This window comes from Microtus pennsylvanicus, chromosome 14 (genome assembly GCF_037038515.1).
Source record: "Microtus pennsylvanicus isolate mMicPen1 chromosome 14, mMicPen1.hap1, whole genome shotgun sequence".
NCBI classification, from domain to species: domain Eukaryota; kingdom Metazoa; phylum Chordata; class Mammalia; order Rodentia; family Cricetidae; genus Microtus; species Microtus pennsylvanicus.
Window position 1 is genome coordinate 34,556,579 of NC_134592.1, and position 25,372 is coordinate 34,581,950.

The 25,372-nt window shown below is 44.8% G+C and overlaps 1 protein-coding gene across 2 annotated transcripts in view; it reads right to left on the reverse strand.

The window, feature by feature from the left end:
• The window catches only part of Smoc1 (SPARC related modular calcium binding 1), a 159,402-nt gene that overhangs the window by 64,720 nt on the left and 69,310 nt on the right, over positions 1-25,372 (reverse strand). For both annotated transcript variants that reach the window (XM_075947688.1, XM_075947687.1), the window contains exons 2-3: positions 14,233-14,398; positions 12,897-13,009 (exon numbers count right to left, since the gene is read on the reverse strand). In XM_075947688.1, coding sequence (XP_075803803.1) covers positions 12,897-13,009; positions 14,233-14,398 — 279 coding nt within the window. The remainder of the gene's footprint in view (positions 1-12,896; positions 13,010-14,232; positions 14,399-25,372) is intronic.

The following is a 25,372-nucleotide window of genomic DNA, read 5'->3' on the forward strand; positions in this document are numbered from 1 at the left end:
CCCAGGTAAATAAAGGCTCACAGTGCATGGGATGGATTGATATCTCCACTAGACTCTAACAGTCCGGAAGATGAGAGCCCACAAGGTAAAGCAAATTGTTCCTGGAATGAACTGGTCCTGCAACAGGTCTCTAGGAAGAAAGTTCTGTACCGTGGGAGTGGCTGAGAGTGCTAACTAGGAAGAACTCTAGGTCCTCAAGTGTCGCATCTTCTGGTGCTGAAGAAATCACAAGGGAACCTGCTCTCTTCATCAAAGAGTCAACAATTTTCTGTTTGGGTTTCCAACTTCAGAATAAAGCAATTGTGGGTTGGAGAGAAGGCTCAAGGGTTAAGAGCACTGACAACTCTTTCAGAGGACCTGGGTTCAGTTCCCAGCACTTACATGGCAGCTCACAACTGTCTGGAACTCTAGTTCCAGGGCAAAACACCAATGTGCATAAATAAAAATCTTTAAAAAAGAAAAAAGAATAAAGCAATCACCAAGAAGAAATTACAGCTCTTGAGACCTCTGTTTTCAGGAAAAGTCAATATACGCACTGACGCAGCTTATATATGTACTGCTGGGAAGAGCAGTAGTTAGAATGAGTGGAAAATGGGGAAAGTCGTCTCCAGAATTTATTAAGAAAAATTGTTCCTGGAACAGGGAGCTCAAAGGTGAGAAATAAAACACGCCATTTCACCTTGAAGCAACATAGTGCAAGGTTTTCATGTTTAATGATATTAAAAATATAATCAATGCAAAAATTGAAATACCTTGCTACTGTACCTGATAATTGTCACTCATAATTGTCACACCCCTGCTGAATATTACAGAAAGCAATTTGGGATGTTTGTGTTAAGTGGCTTAAAGAGCAAACGTCCTGGACTGGGGGAGGGTGTGTCTCAGCTAGTGGAGTTCTTGCCTAGCGTGCATACGACCTGGGTTTGATTCCCCAAAACCCCATAAAAATGGGTGTGGTGGCAAATGCCTGTAGTCCCAACACACCACTCCTGATGTGGAGGCAAGAGGTTCAGAAATTCAAGGTCACCCATTCAATATCGTTCTCAGGTACATTGCCAGTTCCAGGCCCAGCCTAGGCTACGAAGATCCCGACTCAAAAACAAACAAGCAAAAGACACACACATGCATGCACACACGCGCGCGCGCGCACACACACACACACACACACACACACACACACACACACTACCAGAAGGAATTTTCAGTTTCCCCTTCTTGACACAACAAAACTGCACAGAACACACAGACTACAAAGGCCAACTGCTCCTATTCACTAATCCACACACAGCACAGAGAAGAGCCTCTTTCAAGTCCTTACACTGAGCCAAGCTGCTCAGTAAATCCTCTAATTTTTTTATTTTCTATAATTTAATCTCCACTCTTGCATAAGTGTCTCATGATGCCTTTCCTTCTGTCTGTTAGTTGCTCAGTCAGGTTTAGGACTGCTGAGTCTGTTTCTCTACCCAGGCTACCGCAAGGCATTCCTTGCTACATATTCATTCATGTCTCTCATACTTCCCCTCTTTTCTCTACATTTCGTTCTCTTTTTTTTTTGATCTTTACATCCACTTCATTTTACTTCTTAGCCTCCCATAGCTCTAGCAAACTCTAAAATGAAGACCCTAATAGTGCCCCAACTTTCTCCTCCTAACTACTTTTCCCATCTTATTCTTTTCAAAGTTAATCTATAACATATAATCCCTATTCTCATTCATTTTACTTCCATCCTGATCATAATCTTATTTACTAAAATCTGAGACTACTCCGTGCTATCCTTGTTGTTTATCCTGCATCAGGATAAACAAACGTTGACTACTACAATATTTGCAGAGAGGTATATCCAGCTACTATGGCTGTTCTTGGTTACTATTCTATCCAGGCAACAGAGTTCACAACAGGCACCCAGAGCTCCTGAACTCAGGAAATTATTTTCTGAGCTACATTATCAATTTCACCAAGTCCAAGTCCCAATTGAGCATCACAAATACTTCAACTGAAAGAATATAACATTAAAAAGTAATGAAAATATATCAAGCAATGAAATATCCCCAGATATGTAAATCCCAACACAATAAGATAAGAAACACAAAACACTAAAAAAGTAGAACTCTTCTGAAAATTACTAACCCTACAGTGATTGCATATAGGAGGAGTGAAGTAAATGAAATCCCAGACAGAGAACTCAAAATAAGAACTATCAGTAAAGAAATCAGAAGGCGGAATAAGTTCTTCATCAAGAACACAAGCAAACAGCTGAATAAAACAGTGAAGGTCATGTAAGACCTGAAGAGGAATCCAACCAAAGAAACACTGAAGGAAAAACTATCTAAAACACCAGAAGAAAACCAGGAAACGTGAAAAATGTCATGGGCAGCCTCGGCAACAGATGGGTTAAGACAAGCATAGAATACCTGATCTGAAGACAAGATGAAAGACTGTCACAATCAAACATCAAGAAGGAGAAAATATTGAGAAGATACCCATGGGAAAGATTCTGAAATACCAGGTCCAAGAGCAATAAGCAGAGAAGAGGAAAAATCTCACTCTAAAGGAATAGAACATGAATCACAGCAAAATTTGCCAGAGTGAGGAAGGAGATGTCCATCCAGATACGGAAGGTATTTAGGACACCAAACAGGCAAGACCATGAAGAACCTCTCCTCATTATGTTATAATAAAAACACTAAATATACAGAACAAAGAAAGCCGCAAGAAAGAAGCACCAAGCAACACAGAAAGGAGGCCCCTCGTAATAGCTCCAGATAACTCAGCTGAAACTGCAAAGGATGGAGGGCTTGGAGTGATGGATTTCAAGTTCTGAAAGACAACAGCCAACCCAGCCTATTATACCCAGCAAAGCTATCTGTCATAATTGAAGAAAAATTAAAACAGATTAAAGGAATTAATGACACTCGGCTAGCCCTACATAAGATACTTGACTCAGAGTGAAAAAAAAAACCCCACAGGCCCATTCATGAGGCCACAGGAAAGAATAAGCCATATTAGAATAACAGCTAAGCAAGGGATGAAGAGAGAAAAATCAAATACTATAAAATTAACAAAATGACAAAAAAATCAACGCACACTATTAAATAATAACACTGAATAGTAATAGTCTGAACTCACAATCAAAAGACACAGACTAGCAGATGGGGTTTTTAAAAAACAAGATCTACTTGCTGCTGCCAAGAAATGGGTCCTACCATAAAAGACAGATAATACATTAGGGTGAAAGGATAGAAAAAGGTATTTCAGGCAAATGGACCTAGGACACAGGTAGGTGTCATTGTTCTATCAAAAAAAATAGGCTTTTAAAAAAACTAAAAAGAGAAGGTCACTTTGCACTGATTAAGGGAATATCCATCAAGAGAGCATCGTAATTCTAAACACATATGTCTAGAACACAGTGCACCTAATTTCATAAAACAAATACCATTACATGTAGTTACAAGTTAATCCCAGCACAGCAGTAGTAGGGGGCTTCAACACCCCAACTCTCTCCAACTGACAGGTCTTCTCAACAATAATAAAAGAGAACTATATTAATTAAAGGACATCAGAAATCTACAGAACATTCTATCTAAACACTGCAGATTACACACTTTTCTTGGCAGCCCATGGAACTTACTCAAAATAGATGACAAATCAAGTCTTAACAGCAAGCAAAACCCTAGAGCATACACAAACTCACAGAAACTAAACAAGACACTATTGAAAGAGGATTGGGTTCTTGACGAAATTAAGAAGAAAATGTTTAAATTCCTGGAATCAAATGAAAATGAAACCACAGTATACTGAAATCTGTGGGACACAATAAAAACAGCTCATGAAGAAAGTTCATAGGTCTAAGCACCTACATTAAGAAATCAGGAGTTGGATAAAGTCACTCAGTACTTAGGCATACATAAAGACCCTCTTTATACATAGAGCAGTGGTTCTCAACCTATGAGTTGTGACTCTACAGGGGCTGCATATCAGATATCCTACATATCATATATTTACATTACAATTCATAACAGTAGTAAAATTACAGTTATGAAGTAGCAACAAAATAATTCTATGGCTGGGGGTCACCAAAACATGAGGAACTGTATTAAAGGATCACAGCATTAGGAAGGATGAGAACTTCTGAATAAGGGGACAATGACCTTAAGGGAGTGGAGATACAAAGGGGGAAAGGAAAGTAAAAAGAAATGGGTTTAAGTACGAACCCTAAGGATGCTGGAGAACGTCTTCCAAAAACCTACTATTTTATAAGCTTCATACATATAAATACATATATTTAATATATTAAACTGTATTTTTAATTGGAGTTATCCCACACAAAGGAGTCTGTTTATTCAAAAAGCCATAGGCTGACCAATAGAAAACACAGCACCAAACTGGGAATACCTTCCCTCCAGTCGTAGGACAGAGGTGCCCGAAACCCCAAAATCATCAGGTAGAAAGAAATCATTAAGATCAGGGCAGCAGCCAACAAAATGGAAACAAAGCAAAGACAGACTCAAAGACTCAGTGAAATTAAATCTATTCTCTGACAATATAAACAATGTTGACAAATTCTTGGCCAAACTAAGCAAAAGGGAGCAAGGAAAAACTCAAATTAATAAAATTAGAGATGAGGGGAGAACTATTACAACAGATACCATTGAAATTTAGGAAGTCATTAGATATTACCTTAAAAATATATATTCCTCTAAACTGGAAAATCTAAAAGAAATAGATGTATCTCTAGGTGACTATTAAATAACCAATGAAATGAAATAACCAAATGAAACCAACACAAGATGAGCAGTTTCAACATATCTATAATATGAAATGAGACTGAAGCAGGAATGAAAAAAATCTCCCAAGTAAAGAAGCCCAGGCCCGGGTGGACTCACTGATGAATATCACCAGACCTTCATAGAACTAACACCAATACTTCTCAAACTATCCCATAAAACTAGAAAGGAAGAAACACTCCCAAACTCTTCTGACAGAGTTAGTATTGCCCTGGTACCAAAAGCATATAAAGATGAAGCAAAAAAAAAAAAAAGAAAGGAAGGAAGGAAGGAAGGAAGGAAGGAAGGAAGGAAGGAAGGAAGGAAGGAAGGACGGACTATAACTTCCCTGATGAACATAGATGCAAAAATTCTCAAAAAAAAGTGCCTGAAACTAAGATTATTCACCATGGTTTTATTGTCTAGAATTGACTTTATTCTAGAGCTATAAAGATGATTTGGATATATGTAATGTCAATAAACGTTATAAGGTACATAAGTGAACTCAAGGACAGATGCCATATGGTCGTCTCAATAGACGTGGAAAAGACTTCTGACAAAATCCAACATCCCTTCATGTTAAAAGTCCTGAAAAACTCAGAAAATAACTCAACATAACAAAAGCTACATATGACAAACCTATAGCCAACTTTATCTCAGTGGAAAAAATTGAAAGCATTTCCACTAAAATCAGAAACAAGGGCACTGTCTCTGATTTTATTTGGTACAGTATTAGAGTCTTAGCTAGAACAATAAGATAAAAAAAAAGCAAATAGAGATACAAATAAGAAAGGAAGAAGTTAGAGCAGATGATGATGTGATCCTACACTAAAAAGACCCTGAAGGTTCAGTCAGAAAACTCTTAGAGCAGATAAACAGTTCAGCAAAATGTCAGGATATAAAATTTAACACACAAAAAGCAGCAGCTTTCCTATATACCAATGACAAACATACTAAGAAAGAAATAAGGAAATAATTTCATTTGTAATGGTCTCAAAAAATTTAACAAGGAATAAAAGATGTAAAATATCTCTACAATGAAACTTTTAAAACACTGAAGAAAGAAGTTGAGGAAGAGCCAGGATGTAAGAAGGCCTCCATGTTCATGGATAAGTAGAATCAGTATTACAAAAATGTCCATCCTCCCAAAAGCAAGGTACGTATCCAATACAATCAGATCAAAATTTTACTGTACTTTTTCACTATCTGAAAGCTCATTTGAACAGACAAAAGATCCCAGGCAGTCAAAGCCATGCTGCTTAAAAATAATACAGCTGGAGGACTCACCATACCTGATTGCAAGCTATACTCCAGAGCTATGGTAATAAAAAAACAGCATGGCAGGGAGGGAGGGAGAAAGGGAGGGAGGGAGGGAGGGAGGGAGGGAGGGAGGAATGGAGGAAGGGAGGAAGGGAGGAAGGGAGGAAGGGAGGAAGGGAGGAAGGGAGGAAGGGAGGTAAGAGGGTATGAAGGTGGGAGTGGCCATGTTGAAGGGCCTAAAGGGAGCATGAGGGGGGTGGTTGAGGTGGATATGGTCAAGATGCATTGGGTGTGTGCATTAAGTTGTCAAAGAACAAGTAAAAAAATATTTAAAAATAAAACAAAATAGACCTTCTTTTGGCCCAGTACATACCTTCCAAAAATCTTATCCCTGATTTCCCAGGATTCATCCCATTATACAAAGAAATAAAAATATAGCAGTTTTGCCGGGCGGTGGTGGTACACGCCTTTAATCCCAGCACTTGGGAGGCAGAGGCAGGCGGATCTCTGTGTGTTCGAGACTAGCCTGGTCTACAAGACCTAGTTCCAGGACAGGCTCCAAAGCCACAGAGAAACCCTGTCTCGAAAAACCAAATAAATAAATAAATAAATAAATAAAAATATAGCAGTTTTTTTAAGAGGCAAGCCATATGCAATTTAACTAAAAAGAGGCTCACAATATAACTAAAGAAATGTTACAAAATAATGTATACTATTGTGCTACTTTGTCCTAAATAATGACAAATTACTTCATAAGCCAAAAGGTGGAGAGGGTCACAGACTTAACAATTTCTATTTTAGGAGGATGCGATCTCTCATTTTATCTTCCTGCCCTATATATTTCTGTATCATTGGTTCTCAGAGTGTAATAAGTTTCCTTTAAAAAACGCTACTGTTTAGAAAAGAATTCAACATTCTTTTTCAACGTAACTATGAAAGAATTCTTTTAGGAAATAATTAAACACCCACGCATATACACATATATCTCTACAACACATATTTTACGGCAGACGATGATGGGTTTGGCCATAATTTGTCTAGACAATCCTCTGGTATTAAACATTTAGGTCAGTTCCAAGTTTTTGCTAAAAACAAAATGGGAAATCCTTTGTCCCTAAACATTTTCAGACATTTAAAATTATTTCCTTGGGGAAAAAAATTTAAAAATAAAATTATTTCCTTGGAATAAATTCCTAGAAGTAAAATTGCAAGCTCCAAATGTGAGCCCATTTAAGCCTTCTGACCCTATTGCAAAAGGATCCCATTACAAAACAGGTGCCAGTTGACTTTCCCAATAGCAGTATAGGGGTAAACCATTTCCCTCCATTCAACCCTGAATGCTGCTGGCTTCTCCCACTGTTATAAGTTTGACACACAAAATGATCCACCTCTCTCTCTCTCTCTCTCACTTCCTCTCCCCCCCATGTGTGTGTGTGAGTGTGTGTGTGTGTGTTCCTGTTGGGTATATATATGTGAGTCAGGTCAGTGCTGTACTGGGTAGTTTTATGTCATTTTGACACAAGCTAAAGTCATCTGAGAGGAGAGGAGAGAAACCGCCTCCATAAGATCAGGTTGTAGGCAAGCCTGTGGGGCATTTTCTTGATTAGTGATTGATTTAGGAGGGCCTGGCCCATTGTGGGTAGTGCCATCCCTGAGCTGGTGGTCCTGGGTTCTATTAGAAAGCAGGTTGAGCAAACTATGAGAAGCAAGCCAGAAAGCAGCACCCCTCTGTGGCCTCTGCATCAGCTCCTGCCTCCAGGTTCCTCACCAATTTGAGATTTTCTGTCCTGATTTCCTTTGATAAGGAACAATGCTATGGAAGTGGAAGTCAAATAAACCTTTTCCTCCCCAGGTCGCTTTGGTCACAGTGTTTCTTCACAGCGATAGAAACCCAAATTAAAACAGATATCTTCTGCCTTGCTTTTTGAGATAGGGTCCTTTGTTGATCCTACTCTTGCTGAGTAGGTTGGGCTGGCCAGCCAGCGAGTCTTAGGGACCCTTCCTCTGCTGCCGTCCCAGGGCAAGAATTACCAGTGCGCCACCACGCCCTGCTTTTCATCTGGGTTCCTGGGAGCAAACTTGGGTCCTCATGCTTCCAAAGCAAGTGCTTTACTCACGTAGCCGTCTCCCCAACACTGTCCTCACTTGATTGATATACTTTAATACTTAATATTAATAATTTTAATTATATAATTTAATGAGTAGAGAAGATTACATTATTCATATATTCACTTATTGGCCATTTTCATTTTTTTTTTATGGTGGTACCAGGGACTGAACCCAGGGCCTGATGCATGGAACAAATGCCTTCATCACGTGACCTCCCAGCCTTGGTGGTTACAGGCTGTTGCCTTATCGCTCATACCTTCCTTGTTGGTATCTCTTGACCACATTTCACTAGGGTTTTTTTCCTTTCCAATTGCAAGTGATACCTATATAAGACCAGTTCTTTGTCATTAAGGTTAATATGTATCATTTCCTTTCAGCTTAAGGAGTTTGTAAGAAAAAATGTAGCTGGTTGTGGTGGTGCATGCCTTGTTAAAGAAGGCAGAGGCGGGAGGATCGCAAGTTCAAGGTCAGCCTGGGCTACACATTTAAAAAAATTAATTTGTGTTTGTTTTCTCATTAACGAAATGCATCCTGAATTCTAGTCAGTAGACTCCTACGAGGACTTTAAAAAATAAACCTCCAGCTACACACACACAATCTTTACACAGTTACTTTGTCACGTGGCTTGCTATCTTTTCTGCATAAGGCAGGGGTCACATTTTTTAATCCCTCATAGCAACCAGCACATAGCCCAAAACACAGTAGAGCTCAGAACGCCTGCCTGCCTGCCTGGAATAAAAAGATATTGTGTCTGGAGATTTGCTTTGAAGAGACTCAGTTTGGGATGGGAGATGAAAATGAGGCAAAGATGAAACAGAATTGGCCATGTGTCGGTCACTGTTGAAAGTGGTGATGGGTACATGGGGCTCATTATACTGCTATGCCTCCTCTTTTGTACTTTTTTTAAAATTTCCATAATCAAAGGGCTTTTTTTTTAAATGTGTGTTTGATTGATTGGGCAACAAGAGAGGGAACTTGCGGGCTAACAATGGGGGTGAAAATGAAATGCATGTGCAAGGCCGCTTCTGCACAAAACCAGCCCGAGAGGAGCCCTGAAGTTAATCTGCTTGAGGACAAACCCCTTCCAGCTCAGTGACCTCAAACTGCTGCTCTCTCCCTCCAAAACCCAGCCCTTCTTTATACAAAGGCGCTAATAACTACGGAGGAAAGGTTGCCGTGAAGATCGGCGAGTATAAAACCCTGGCTGGCACCGGCACACTCAACAGTGACCATCATTGTCATTCGGTGATGAATGACGCTTGGCAAACTCCCGCCAGCACTTCCTGATGGTGGCAATTCAACTCCCGGTCACCACAGATTTCAGCTAAACCACTTGGGCAGTGGACAAACACTTGACAGAGACCTTGGTAGGGACAGACAGATACTAGGAATTATGTCCCCAGTACCCAGAGAAGAAATAGACACCACCACCATGAAGGACAAAGCCTGGAGCAACTGATTTCACTCCAGGTCCCCAAAGAGCTGAACCCCACATCTCAACGATGCATTCAAGAAACCAGAGAGACAAACCACTTCCAAAACAGGTTTGAATTTTTGAACATATACTGACATCATGGGTGGGGGGTGAGAAGGTTCATTAAAGTGCTTCAATCTTGCAAGTACAAGGTCCTAAGTTTGACCACAAGGCCTGCATAAAAAGGCTAGACACAGTGACATGCCCTTGTGACCCCAATGCTGTAGGGGCAGAGAGATAAGCAGATCCAAGGGCTTACAGGCCAGCCTAAGCTAACTGGTGAGTTCCAGGCCAGTGAGAAACTGCCTCAAAACCCAAGGTGGATGATTCCAATAAGAACAACACCCAAGGTTTCCTCTGGCCTGCACACATGCATGCATGTACAACCATACATACCTGTGCTTGCACACACACATGCCCAAAAAACACAGACATAACCATGCACTCGCAAAAATACCTGTGTCTGAATGGGAACCTCAGAGTTAGATTTCATGGTCTAGGACTGCCCTAAGTACAGCGATGAACATGTAACATCTCTGCTGTAAACAAAGACGAGCCGTCCATGTGTGAGTTGAGGTTGGGTGTAGTGAGGAAAGAGGACAAGGGGAGACAAAGGAAGAAGCCACAGAGTCCCCATATGAGCCTCATTAACGCTAACTCAGTCATGTGGCCTCCAGCTGTGCCTCATGCCAGATAAAGCCAGTCCTCACCGAGTCCCACCATTCTCTCCTTGTTCTTCAGGAGAGTGACATCTGTAACAATTCCCAGGACCACGGAATGCTACTAACTCCAGGAAACATACATGCCAATATCCTAAGGAATATTAGAGCAACGGAGCTTGTCTCTGGGCTTTGGTCTTAGGGGGATAAAAGGAGCTGGTTGAGTGATGATGGCCCTGGGGGAAGGAGACAGGCACCTCTCTCACACTGCTCATCCCAGTGGCTGAATCGCACTCAGAATGGCAGTTCTGTGAAGTTACTGCAGCATCTTTGATGCGGGGGAGGGGGGAGATACTTCCATTTAATCACTCGAGCCGGGATGATCTACTGCCTGGCTGTCGGAGCTGTCCGCCAAGGTGAGCCAGCCTGAACTGTGGACACATGGCAGTGCTTAGCCTGTCATAGGGGCAAGGGATACCTGACAGTCTGCACTCCAGGGCGCTCTCATTTAGCAAGTCAGCCTGGACTAATCTGCAAGTTCCTTTCCTTAAGCAAACACCACCTGGTAGGGCCCGGCCTCACCAGAACAAAAGCTGGCCAGTGGCTGTCTGTCATGAGACAGCAAACACTTCAGAATCAGGAGGGCAGAGGTCAACCACTCCCATAAGCAACACATTCAGGACTACACGAGCCTGCAGATGGGAGAGAGCAGCTGCACCCAGCTCCGGCCCCGCCCCCGCTCCCCATCACCTTTCTCCTGCAGGTCTCAGCCCAAAATGATTTCCCCTCTGAGGGTATGGCTTCTCAGATGCACTTTCAAATACAGACAGAGGTCACCACCTTCTTTTTACTAGAACAAATAGCAAACTTCAAAATTGATTTTTAAAAAAAAGGGGGGGGGGCTCATGAATCTCCAAGCTTGGGAAGCTTTACCCAAAGGTTTTGGGAGCCCTCCCCAACTCTTAAGTAGTGCCGGCCATGAGATCTTGGGGAGATCTAAGTTGGAGACCCACAGTAGAGATAGGAATCACAAGGACGCTGGTAAATGCTTACATGACGCCCATATGTTCCAAGTATTTCCCTTGTGTTAGCTCATTTAATCCTCTTCACAGCCTTACAAGGGAAGTGGAATAATAACCACTAATAATAGTAATATGTCATGCAGAACATAAGAGTAATATACAATGCTCATGACATCATAATAATGTATCACATATGTATAACATAACAATCGTGCAGATAATCGTCTCTGTTTTTTTCAGATAAGCACCCTGAGAACCTAGGTAACTTGTCTATGTGAGCTGGCCTCCAGCCCAGACAGTCAGCCCCAACCAGGTAAGGGCACCAACCACGGCCCTAGACTACATCTTCCTGGTGCGCTCCTCAGAGTCTCCTCTGAGTCTGCCAGTTCAGAGAGCAGCAGAACATAGAGATCTTTGGATGTGCTCTGGGCTTGAACCCAGCTCTCCCCTCCAAGGCATGATGGTGCATTCATCTTCCATAAATAGGGATAATGACGCTACCTCCCATGGCTGTGCAAAGCTTTAAACAGGAAGTCAAAACAAGTACCTCACCCAGGGCTGATGGCCAAGGTCACTTTATCCCTGTGCTCTCTCCAGCCTTGCTCTCCAGACTGGTTACAGGTTTCAGTCAACTGAGAAACATTAACAACGTCGAAGTCCAACCCCCATCAATCACCTCTCTATGTTACTACCCAAGAGGGTATTGGTCTGAAATCAATAATGCCCTAGACCTCACCAAGAAGTGAAATCTGAAGCCCCTTTGACCATCCCCACCCTGTGCCCCCCCCCCATCCAGACTTACAGAGAAGCTTTTAAAACCCGAAGTTGTCACTTCTAACTCTGAAAGGGTAGATTCCCTCTAAATGGATCAGAGGACCCTGAGGTGAGGGGCAGGGCAGGCACAGGGACAAATCTCCAACCTGACTAAGTTTACTGTGTCCTGTGGCTCTCCCTACTCCAGGGCGCCCTAGGGAGCAGCCTAGAAGCTTTTTGAAGCTGTATCTTACCGTCCCACAGCTACTACGAAATGTATCCTCCCCTGCTTTTATGCAAAGCACTAGACAGGAAACCAAACCGGAGACGTTGGAACTATGGAAAGAGTATCTGAGCATCTCAGTGCGTGTGCTTGGACACACACACAGTCCAGGAGCCATGGTACACTTCGTGCTCAAAGAGGGCACTGTTTCATTCAAGGGGGGTACATGACAAGAGTGTGTGGAGGGGCAGCAATAAATAGTGCAGGGAATACTGGGGTTGCCTGTAGAAACTGGCAGGGATGAGAGAAAATAATCAACCCACATTTGACAGAAGAGAAAAAAAAAATGCAGGTCTGGCCCTCAGAAAAGACAGCCAGCAGGGAGGACGAAGACCCAGCCATACCAGTTTCCTGGCTCAGACTCCCATGCATCTTGTCAGGGCCCACTGCCAGTTGGTGCGAGGAGTGGCGTGGAGGGCCCACAAGGGGAAAGACAATACAGAAGGGAGCTGAAGAGCCACTCGCCCAGCCCTTGGCAGAAAGTAAAGGTGCCAAATGACCCTAGTGCTCTCTGGACATCCCCCTTCTTCCTCAGTCCAGCAAGCAACCCGAGAAACCCTTCTGAGACCTCACCTGCGTGAAGGAGCCGTCCTCACCACACTCTGGGACAAACACAGCCTCCTGAGGCTTCTTGGCCTGTTCCAAGGCCTGAGCCCTCTCCAGGCGACACTTGCTCTGGCCAGCATCTAAACGGGGAGAGGAGGACATCGTATGTTTCCCTTGGATTCCACACAGAAGCCAGGGCCCAAAATGGCTGCCCCATGGCAGGAACGCTGAGCAAAACCCTCCGCCTTGGGGAGGGGCGGCATGCTACCAGCTTGATCAGCAGTGAGAGCGCAGGGCCTGTGCTCAAGATGGCCACTCGAGCTCACCATCCTCTTAATGCAATACCAGAAAAGTAGAAGAGAAGCAAGCATATTAGCCCAGGCTCTGCTTCTATCTATCTATCTATCTATCTATCTATCTATCTATCTATCTATCTATCTATCTATCTCTCAAATGTCCCTTTGCCCATGAGGTGAGGGCTGGTTTCCATTTCCAGTCATTCTCCCAGGATTCTTCTAAAGCCAATAAATCCAGGAACTATGAGAGGAGTGTGATGGTGCACACCTGTAATGCCAGTACTAGGAAGGCTCTGATGGAAGGCCTGGAGTCAACCTAGGCGACATAGTGAGTGTCAGGCTGGTCAGGGCTACACAGCAATGCTAGCACTCGCTTCCTTGAGAAAATCAAATATCTGGGACAACCTGCTGGCCCTCTGCATTTCCTATGCTGGCTTTAAGCAATCGAGGGTCACAAGCTCAAATAGCTACAGGACTCGAGAAAGCAACAGATTATGTCTGAGTAGGACCGCATGCAGAGCTCAGAAACCCGAAGGAGGGTTGAGGATGGTAGTGAACCAGAAAGCAAGCTCCGCTCTGGGGACTGCAAGTATCTCAGCTCTGGCTATGTGTTGCTTTGCTCCAACAAACCGGATAGTACCAGACCTGATGACTTTGGAAGAGAGGAACAGAAAGCCAGATTTGTTGCTGTCGTTGATCTCCCAATTTTATAAATGTTATCTCAAATACTTTCTGTGCTTTAAAGCAGTCCAAAGAAAACACTTCCATGAACCAACGATTTGGAATCCCTACCCCAGGGCCAGCAGTAATGTACTGGGTCTCCATCTTGAAATAAAACCACAAACAAGACACTGGCCAGAGAGACCCTCGCTCCTCACTGGTGGCAGTGTCTGAAGCAGGGAAGTGTTCATCTCTTCAGGCACCGCTCCCTTCCTCCCCTCACACTGATGGAAGACACAGAGGGACAGAAGAGTAAGCCAAAAGCATTCAAGCTTTCAATGAGGATATCATGCCGCAGGAGCTGCAGCCCCAGCTGGCATCCTTCACAGCTCAGTGTGGTCACTCACCTTTGCATCTCCCTCGATGGACCACGCCCAGGGCTGGGTCCCGACACTTGGCTCTCTGGTACTCACACATGGTCTCATAGGACCTGCCATCAGAGGCACAGATGGGTTTGGGTTGAGTCCTGGAGCAGTGGAGGTTGCACTGAGGATCACGGTCACTTATGAGAAACTACATCAAGAGAAAAAAAATGAAATGGCACAGAGGTTATTTTTGCAATAAAATAGGGAGAGACCCATGGCTTCCAGTATTGGCTTGTCCTTAGTAAGCAAATTCCAGATAAACCTTGCTATAAAATCCCAGAGATGCAGGAACCAAGCAGACACCAAATCTATCTGATGAAGGTTTCCTGTCACATCCTAAGGATAGCGAGGTCCATTGACTGCCCATAAACAGGCTGTGCCAAGGGATCCACATGCAGGATCTTGTCAGACTTCACAACTACCCTGACTTTGTGGATAAGGAAACAGCAGCCCGGAAAGGTGTGACTGGACCAATGTCACGCAGCATTGAAGAGTGGGGATCTCAGCCCAAGCCTAAATCTGTGGAAAATAAAATCAAAGTTGTGACCTGGAAGACCGTCATCCTCTCCACCCAAAGGCATGGCTCTCGCAACCACTATTTAGGCTTTTCCTTAAAAGCAGATCTCAGTCTCCAATTTCTGTGCAGAAAACTTTATGTATTAAATACCATTGAACCCAAAATCTATCATCTGTCATTGCTCTCCAGGGGAGTACATATAAGTTGAGTGAATTTCTGGCAGAAAAGTACTTCCTGATTTCAAGACTGGCCATGATAATAGTCAGCCTAGGAAACAGTGAGTGAAGCAGAAATCTTTAGGATCAGGATTCTCAGTCACCGTCAATAAACCCCATGTGCAGCAACTCCCCAAGTTCTACAGTGACCTAAAAGTAACTACAAAGTGCTCACCGCTAGTCCTACTGAGCTGTAGGATCCAATCTAAAGCTGAACTGCTCTCAGCTACTTATCTGACCAGTTTGGAGAGGCCACTAAAGTCATAGAGCTAGGTTCTTGCAGAATTCCCTCTATGATCGACACATGTGCAAAGCACAGGAAGAAAAAAAAATAGCCCAGGCACAGGAAGTGTGCGTGGATAGACCTCGGGATGAGCGAGATCCAGCTGTCAACTGACTGCAGCTGTCAGAGATGAAAATTAGAAGGATCACCCAGCTGAGCCCAGTCCTGAAACAGTCTGGAATTGGCCCTGCAAATCCACTGTTTGGAGCTGGTACACTCTGTGGTTGTGCCGCACAGCGATTAGTAACAAGACTGAGAAGCACATTTGACAGTGAATCTTCCAGACTTATCAAACCAGAGATGGTTGTCCATGTACCACTGTTAACAGCTGTGATTGCTCGAGTACAAGCTATGAACTTTTCCACCCAGTGGCCCCTGATGAGACCAGCTGGACCTGGAATGGGACCCACAGCAGAGCCCTGGGCCGACACTGTAGTCCCATGGTTCTCAACCTTCCTGATGCTGTGACCCTTTAATACAGTTCCTCATGTCTGGTGATACCCAACTATAAAGTTATTTCTTTGCTACTCCATAACTGTAATTTTGCTACTGTTATGAATCATAATGTAAATATCTGATCTATGGGATATCTGATATGCAGCCCCCAAAGGGGTCATGGCCCTCAGGTTGAGAACCCCTGCTGCTGCTACAAGCTCTCTCAGTAGAACTTGAAGGCAAGGTCATGAGCACACGTGGGTAATGGGTACTGTTGGTGTTGACTGAACAACTGTACCAGGTGCAGAGATGGTAGGAGGTGTGGGCACAGGTCTGTCTCGATGTACTGTAGTCCCACTGTGTGATGTACTGTAGTCCCACTGTGTGATGTACTGTAGTCCCACTGTGTGATGCAAGCAAATAAGAGCCTGAAGACACTTTCACAGAACCACAAAAAGCAAATGCTAGCAACAACTGCCCGCCACATACATCTGATGACCCCCAGGGTGTCCATTGGTCCACAGAACACATCCCAGCTACAGAGTCCCACCAGGACCCTGTATGAGGGTGTGACTCTCAACGTAGGAAGACAGTGGTGAGGAGGGACAATGTGGTTTGGTATCTCAGAAGCCTTTGGTTGCCACACTGCATGTGCCTGAATGGGGATGGAGGGAGCCGTGGCCTCTGCCTACCATCCTCGCCCTAGATCCCTGCTTAAAACCCTTGAGGTGTCCAGCTGCCCCTGGGACAGACCAGGGATGCTCCAGGTTGACAGTATACGACCCCAGGCCCCTCCCTGGCCTCAGTGCTGGCATCTGTGTGCCCCCTGCTTACCACTGCTTACAAAGCCTCTCTGATCATCTAGCCAGCTCCGTTTTCAGAGGTGCCCCTCCTCCATCTAGCTGCCCTCACCCTGCTCTGCCTTTGGGCTCCACCTTCTTTTTTCAGAGGCTTCTTCGATGCTCCCAGACAAGGAGAGCCCCCATCACAATCTCTCACAACTCCTGCTTCCTGTATGGTCTGAGATGACTTTGTGTGACTTGATAGACAATGGGATCCCCAACTTGGAGCTTCAAGACAAGAAGAATTTAATCTGTTTTGCTGGTAAACACATCCAAGTATCTAAGCGCAAGGCTGGACTGCTTGACTCTTTGTGGAACCAGTGTAGCTATGAGAGGTGCTTCACACGTGGAATTACCTCAGAACTGAGTTGTATAGCACTGGGCCTAGCCTCCTCTCCCAGATTCCAAACACCAGGCTCTGAGCCCTGACTTCCTCTAGCCATGTCTTTTCCTCTGACCTCCTCATGACAATGCAGCAGACAGAGGTGGCCCAGAGCTCTTTGTCTTGATGTCACCTCAGAACAGAGGCTCTTGAGGGCAGAATGATCGCATGTGAGGCTCTTAGTTGTTGACTTGGAGCCGGATTTTTGCAAAAAGGAGGGTATTCTGGCCTGCTGTGTTGGTCTGTAGTGTGAGTGTAGTGTACCCTGGCAGTTGGGAGCATGGAGACAGACCATGGGCATAGATTCCAGCACCCACACAGACACTGTTGAGTCTTGGGGGAGTTGCCTGTGTTTTCTGGCCCCGCGACAATGTTTTCTCATCTGCCAACAATGAAGATACTAACATATCTGCCTTGTGTTACTGTGAGGATCAAATTAGCTAACAGCACCTAAATCATATGTTAGCTTTCGCTCATCTTTGATATTTAAACAGTGTGGTTTTCCTTTTAAGAGAACCCACCGAGGAAGAGACAATGTGTCTTTTTAAACTAGCAGAGGTTCCCTTGTCTGCTCTGCCGCTCACAGAAGACAGCTACAGGCGTCACCGTGGCATTGAACTGCAGGTCATAAATTCAAGTTGGAAATGGCTTGTTCTGAGCCAAAAGAGACTCAGGGCAGCTGTGCCAGAGACCAGCCTGACAACAAGGGGAGCACTCTGTGTGCAGACAGACAGGTTACAGAACCTCTGAGCCCCACCTTCCCGGTCCACGGAGGTGGTCTCGGTGTCAGTAGGGCTCCCACAAGATTCCTGTCTCAAATTTACTGGCCCCGGGGGTGCTATAAAATCTTCAGGGACAGCATAGGGCAGTGGCTAAAGACCATCTTCAATCAACTGTAGACCCTCGTTTTTGTGTGTTTTGGGAACTGTGTGTATTTGTGACTGCTTTCAAAACACAGGCTGAGCTCTATAAAATGAGGCTTTAACAGGGAACCTCTGCCCTCACAGAAGAGAGCACCCTTCATCCTCCAATACTCAGAACGAGGTGCTCCTCCCATCGGCCCATTGAGTCTGTAGCCAGGAAGTCGGGGTGAGGAGGGACACTAGTGGAGGAAGCAACACACTCAACACAGCCCCTCCTCGTGGTGAGCTTCCGCTCTAGAATAAGACGCCAGGCAGGCAATTACCACACAACACGTGAGCCGTGAAGCTAAGAGGAGGTATGATCCTAGAAGCTTGCAGTGCTACAAAGGTTCCAATGAATTTTTCTTGATTATCAAATACTCTGTGTCCATGCCTAATCTAATACAATGGCCACAAAAAGCACACGATACATAGCAAATGCAACTAAGGGACCAAACACGTAGTTGTGTTTAACTCCAGATGACTATGCGTGGATTGTAGCTACCATAGGCAATAGTCCAGCCATGGATAAATAAATTAGGAGGAGGTGAATAGTCCCGAACTGAGTTTTTGCTTGTGTTTTCTGAAACAGGGTCTCATTATCATCACCCAGTCTGACCTTGGCCTTGCATTCTCCCTGCCTCAGCCTCCTAGGTGTGCAGGACCATATTCAATCTCAAGTGAGTTTTCCCTAGAGTCAGGCTAAGACTCACTGAACTAAAGCAAAGAAAGATCTTGACAATAATTCCTGCATTCTGAAAATGGGCAGTAACTTGTCTGTCATCGTCCAAACAAAGTCATGAGGGTAGCTTTACTCCCATCCTGCAGGTACAGGCTGGAATCAGTGAATCAAACCATGTTTATGGTTAGTGCTCACAGTACACACTCAGGAGAATTGAAGCAACTGTCATTGATTGGCAAGATTTTTTTGGTGATGGCAGCAGGGTCAATTATTTTCCCCCAATGATCCAAACACTTAGTCATTTCCCTTAAGGATGAAAACTACATTTCTAATTAAGAAAAAAAAACCCAACTCTTTCCTAACCAAGAGACAAGAAAAGCAAACTAATAATGTTGTTAAATATGATTGCATAATATAGAAGCCAACAAAGGGGGGCAGGACAATTGTGCAGCTGAAACTGTCCCTCCCCCGCTCTCCCTGGGGACTGGATAATTCCAAACATTTTGTATGGGGCTCACACTTGCAAAGGGGGACCGACACTTGACATCCACATAAACAAGCCACCCTTCCTGTTAGAAAAGCTGCTCACCAGAGATTTCCTCTGTCGTGGGGAGGAATGAGGGCAGACAAAAAATCCAAGGCTGCACCCATCATCCCTTCCATCTGAAATGCACAGCCGCTGGTCCCTGCCTTTGGTCTCCAGCAGAGCAGAGTCAAAGACCTCAGCCACAGCTTCTGCCTGAAGAGACCACCCCAACACCGCAAGCTGTGTCAGACTTGACTGGCTGCCAAGCCTTCATGACAACGTACTGAACAACAGAGCCAGCCTAAGGTTCGGTCTGGGAGGAGATGTCCAATGCTTTCTAACGCAAACCGTTCCCTAGACTTAACGTCCACCTGCAATTTTATTATTTTATCATCGTTGTGTTGTGTACGCACGTGCGTGCGTGTGTGTGTGTGTCTGGGTGTGTGGTTCTGGGAAAAGCAGAAAGCGTTCTTAACCACTGAGCTCTCTCCAGCCTCACACCCCAGCTAGGTTTTTAAACAGGTGTTTATCTGATAACAGAGATTTTTTTATTGTTAAAGAGGTAGCCATACTAAACAATCCAGTCAGTGGGTTTGGGAGAATGAAGCCGGCATTACGGAATAGGAGTGGCATCTCTCCTTGTAATAGCACACTCAAATATCACAAACTAAACCCAAACTAATTTGAGGCTCCCCCCACCATGAATTCACATATAGCACAGCTCCTTTTCATTTCCTTTTTATCCATTGTTACAAAGCAAACTACCCCTGCGTTTAATAGCTTTGGACAATTTCTTGCTCATAACTCTGCAGGCTGGCAGGGCTCAGCTGGGAGGTTCTTCTGCTCCACAGAGTAGAAGCAGAGGTAGTGAGCTTGATTGCGTTTGACCAGGAGCTCGGCTGATGCTGGACCATGCACTGTGCTTCCCCCCCTTGCTGACCTTATCTGGGATGTCTGGAATAGCCGAGGGCTGGCTAGGACTCTCATATCCATCGTGACTCATTTAGTCCTTTACCGCTCACCTGTTTGACTCGGACCCCGGCCTTCCCTTCCCATTAAGTTCCAGTTCCACACTGCCCCTGAAGTTATTATCTAAGCATCAAACAGAATCGTAAGAGAGCTAGGCAGGTACTTACTGCCCTGCATAACAACCTGTCAGTCTCTGGAACCCACGTGATGGGAGAAGAGAAGGACTCCACGGGTTGTTCTCTGGCCTCCTTAGGCATGCCCCCTCCCACCTATATCAATAAATAGACTTTAATGAAATAAAATTTTAAATAGCAAACACTTTCATATTTTGAGCATTAGCATCCTTGGAGATCTTACTGCACTGTGATCATTACCTATCAAAAATCCTCAATACTGCATTAACATTTATCAGCTTACATATCTATAAAAGGCTGAGCCTTATTTCTCTGTGTATATGTAAGGAATAACACAATGTCTAACCCAAAGCAATTGCTCAATATGTGTCTGAAGACTAAAGAGATAAATATCAAACTTCAACCTAAAATGTCATAGATAAGAAGATCCTTTCATGTGTGGCCTTGCTGGAGGAGGTGTGTCACTGAGAGAGGGCTTTGAGATTTCAAAAGGCTTGTGCCATCCCACATGCCTTTCTATCTATCTATCTATCTATCTATCTATCTACCTATCTATCATCTATCTATCTATTTATCTATCTATGTATCTATCTCTCTATCTCGTGTTTGTGGATCAGATGTAAGCTCTTAGCTATCATCTATCTATCTACCTACCTACCTATCTATCATCTATCTATCATCTATTTATCTATCATCTATCTATCTATCTCTATCTAGTGTTTGTGGATCAGATGTGAGCTCTCAGCTACTGCTCCAGTGCCATGCCTGCCTGCCACCATGCTCCCCATCCCAGTGGTCATGAACTCTAATCCTCTGGAACAATAAACCTCAAATAAACACTCTCTACAATAGGAAGAAAAGGAAGAGGAAAGAACGAAGAGGAGAAGGAGGAAGAGGACAAGGAGAGGAGGAAGAGGAGGAGGAGGAGGAGGAGGAGGAGGAGGAGGAAGAAGGTAGGAGCTGCTCCCTTTCCATCACTTATTGTAAAAAGAGATGCTTCTTCTCTAACCTAAAGTTTAAAGCTTTCAAATGTACAAACAGCTCTTTCCTTTCTTTTACAGAACATCTACCAGAGAAGGAAGTCCATACCAAAACAATGTTCTCCCCACCCCCGGCGGCAAAAATTTAAGAAAAAAGAAAACTCCCAAGTCACTGAAAGGTGTGTGCCATTGTGGCTGAGACAGTGTGCCTGTCCCAAAGCAGGAGTCACTAGACGGTCATGAGATTCAGGCTCCGTGAGCATGGCTTCACTCTCCTTAGAGAGACCTGAGAGAAGTCTCTGTGCCATCCTGGACAGGAGACATCTCACCCTCAAGTTGGGCTGGAACCTGAGCTAGCCCTGGCTATTGCGCCGGCGATGAGTCTATGTCAGGGTGGGAAGCCGACAGTTGCGCAGCCAGCATCATTAGCATGCTGGCTTCTCTGACAGCTGCTGGACACATGCATTTGGTGGAGAACAAGGGCCAGATGGTGAAAGAGACTCCTTTTTAAGTCAGGGTTTTGATGCGCTGAACTCACTTTTCCACAGATGCAGACAATAACAGGGAATTATCTATGTCCGCAAGGGCTCACTTTACCTTCCTGGGAGGAAGGGAAGGTGACCAACCCTACCATGTGCCTGCTGGATAAATGAGGAGCCCATCACAGTTATAGGACAGCTGGATCGCCCCTTCCTGCCTCAGGACCCTGCACGTGCTGAGCACCCTCCCTGAAACATGTCTCTGCCTCATAGTCTCCCACGTCCTCCTCTTGGCCCAGGACAAATACCACTGCCTGGGTGCAAGCCTCCATATTGCCCTCTCCTCTTCACAGGGGCCTATGATTAAATGACCCATTTAATTGCACTTTTCTTGTACACCAGGTTGAAATCTCCCCACAAGTAGAACCTACGAACTGGGTATCACGCCACTGGTCACCCTCTATCCAGCAGGACGCTTACCCAAACAGGCCTTACAGTAGCATCACTGAGCGGATGAATGGGGAGGAGAGCACGCACGAGAGAACTAATACAGTTCAGTAATACAGTCCCCGAGGTCTGGGGTTAGCGGCCAGACCCTCTCACTTCACACCTTTGGCACCCTCAGTGCTCAGTGTAGGAGTAGCAGAGGCCAGCCAAGGGGCAAGAGCCGTGCTGAACCCTTGATTGGCAGAGAGAGGAGGGCGGGGCTTTAGAAGGGAAAGGGGCTTCCTTAAAAGAAGAGTGTTTTCCTCAAAGGTCATCTCAAGATTTTAGCATTTTTTGGTGGCAAATTTGCTATCAAAAAGGAAAATGGTCCTCTTGGAGTGAATGCCTGGGACAAAAGGGCAAACACTAAGTCAGAGAAACATACTATAGAAACATAGATATACATATACACATACACATATCCATAGAGATACATACATATATATGTATACATAAATGTGTGATATGTATGTATGTATCATACAGAGATACATAGAGAGAGATACATAGAAAGAGCACTAAAATGAAGTCACCCTATAAAAGGCAACAATGCCCCTACTAGCCAATACAGGCTAACAAAGAAAACAACCCATTCTGGGAATGAGTAGGCTCTTTTAGAGCTATTGACAAGTAAGGTCCCATAGACCCCCAAATATCACAGGCCATTGTTGTTGCCTTTCCTCCAGAACTTGACAGCAAGATTCTAGTGCGGAAGAGATTACATGCTTGAGTCAGAGAACATGGAGAAATCAAACTGGCACTCGCCACTACTGGCTAGGTTTCATAGTGTGGAAAGGCCCTAGGCATGCTCCCAGGGGACAAGACTAATCATCAGTCTTATCCAACTAGGGACCCTGCAAAACGACAATAATGACCGGCACAGTAAGACGTGCCCACGGGTGCAACGGTGGCATGAGGATTACGGGAGAGACAAACACTTTCAAACTGTATTTAAGTCCTGCTGCACACAATGAGAGCCATGCCTGACAGCATTATCAGGCCAAGAAACAGAACGTAGATGGGTCATAGGCCCTAGAAAGGAACCTACTGCTATTACCCCACTAAATGTACATAGTATCAAGCTAACGCCTAATGACACAGGCACTGTACCCATAGACTAATGCATTTCTCAACCCTCATCAGAGACGCTTCTATTGGCAGTAGATGGTGGTTAACACAGAGGCTAGTGAACCTGCAGAGAAGCTCAACCCAAAGTGGGGCATCTAAATCACACTCTCTTCTCCCAAGGCTGCAAAATCGTTGCAGAAGAGGGGATAGAAAGAAGGCAAAAGCCAGAAGCAGTGGATGACGACGACAAAGAAACTTTTCTAGACCCGATTAGGCAGTGATACATAGAAACTCCCAACAGTAGTGACGGTATGTACAAGATTTGTGCAAACTCAAGCCAGACCCAACCCCAGCCATGGAGAAATGGGTTGGGCGTAGTTACACCTCGAGTTGAGGAGTTATTAGTAATTAATAGCTACTGGGAGAGGAGAGTCAGTTTGGTTTGGTTTGGTTTGGTTTGGTTTGGTTTGGTTTGGTTTGGTTTTTAAGAGTGTAGTCCATGGTAGGTGGGCACACTCCAGTGAAAAACCACACATCCAGGAGTGTATACGCAGCACAAACTGGACTACTGGGCTTTTCTGGAAAATGAGAACACGAAGTTGGGTGGGTAGAAAAGTGGGGATGGTATGGGCCTGGGAGTTGAGGTCTGTAAGCTGAGAGAGGACGAAATGGGACCAAAACACATTGTACAAAATGCTCAAAGTGGGGTCTAGCTGCCATCTCCTCTCCTCCAGCCAAAGGACCAGTTGCCTCTCGCCCCTTGCTCTTCCATCTGTATCGGCAGGCCTTGGCTTCTTCCTCTGGGGCCGCATCACTGAGACAAAGAGCAGCCTCCCATTAAAGCATCACTCACCTACCCACCATCAAATCCGTCATCCCTGGTAAAACTCACACCCCCACTTCAGCAAGCTCTCGCTCACCCTTCCCTGACCCCATGGCCACTGCATTTACACAGGTGCAAAGGAGAGCCCTGGCCAGCAGCTTCAGAGTAGGGCCGCTGGAGATGGAGGAATGGCGATAAGAGAGGTCAAAGGGAAGGGGAGGTCTGGCAGCCTGCTGCTCTGCTCTTCCTCCGCGTACCTCCATCACCAACCTGACAACAGCACACCCCCATTAAAGGGCTTTTCACACTGCTGAGGGAAAGCAGACACATCACACACACACACACACACCTCCAGCTGTGGGGCAGCTGGAACCACTTCTGTTGTTTTAGCCAGGAGAAGCCTGACCTTTGTCACCCCACCACCACCCCCTCCCCAAGGGAAGAATTTAATGGTCGCTTCACCCACCCAGCTAGCTTCCCTACTCCGCTGTGACCATCCGGAGCCAAAGCCAGAAAGAAGACACTTTCACCAGGGGACACTAGGGAGGACAATGTGGGGCTCAGCAGATTTGAGCAAGCAGCTAGGAAGGATACCATGTTGCAACTTATACTACCACATCTGTACCCCACAAGCCATACCCCATGCCAGCCACAAAAGCAGTAGACATGTAATGTGAGCCAGGACCTAGGTAGTCAGATTTCCAATGAATTGTTATTCTAAGTGAAAGAATACAGAATCAAAATCAACAGAGCAAATGACTCTATTTCTACGATGTTCTGGAAAAGGCCAAACTAAACAGACAGAAATCGGATCAGTGATTGCCAGGACCTGGAAAAGAAGGAGGGTGGAAATGTTCTCTCTCTCTTGGATGGTGGTGGTTGCTATACAGCTATGGATTTATTAAAATTCACAGAAGGACATGCCTAAAAACAACGATTGCACTGCAGGTAACTTACATGTCAATAAACAAAAAGAAGAAAAACATAAAACACAAAACTAAATAAAAATAGTTCCTAAGAACGTTGGCTTTGAAAGGCTCCTCAGAGCCCCCACCACCGGCACTCAGAGAAGCTTCTAGCCATCTCCATCCACATCCTTTAATCACAAGGCATCACACTACGTACACTGGGGATTATGAAAATAAACAAGAATGCAGGCTTTGGGCCCAAAAGCTGATAATCTACTTGCAAAGGCTGACATGGGTGCAGCCAACTCCATGGGAACAGTAATTTTGAAACCAGCATCCAGGAGGCAGAGACCGGTCCCAAGCAGACAAAACAACACGATGTGTAAAAATGGGATGCCAAAGATCCAAGACCCCAGCTAACTCTTCCAGAGAAGAGAGGGGGAGAGGGAAGCGGAGAAGGGAAAAGAAGGTATCTGGTCAGGGAAGAATTG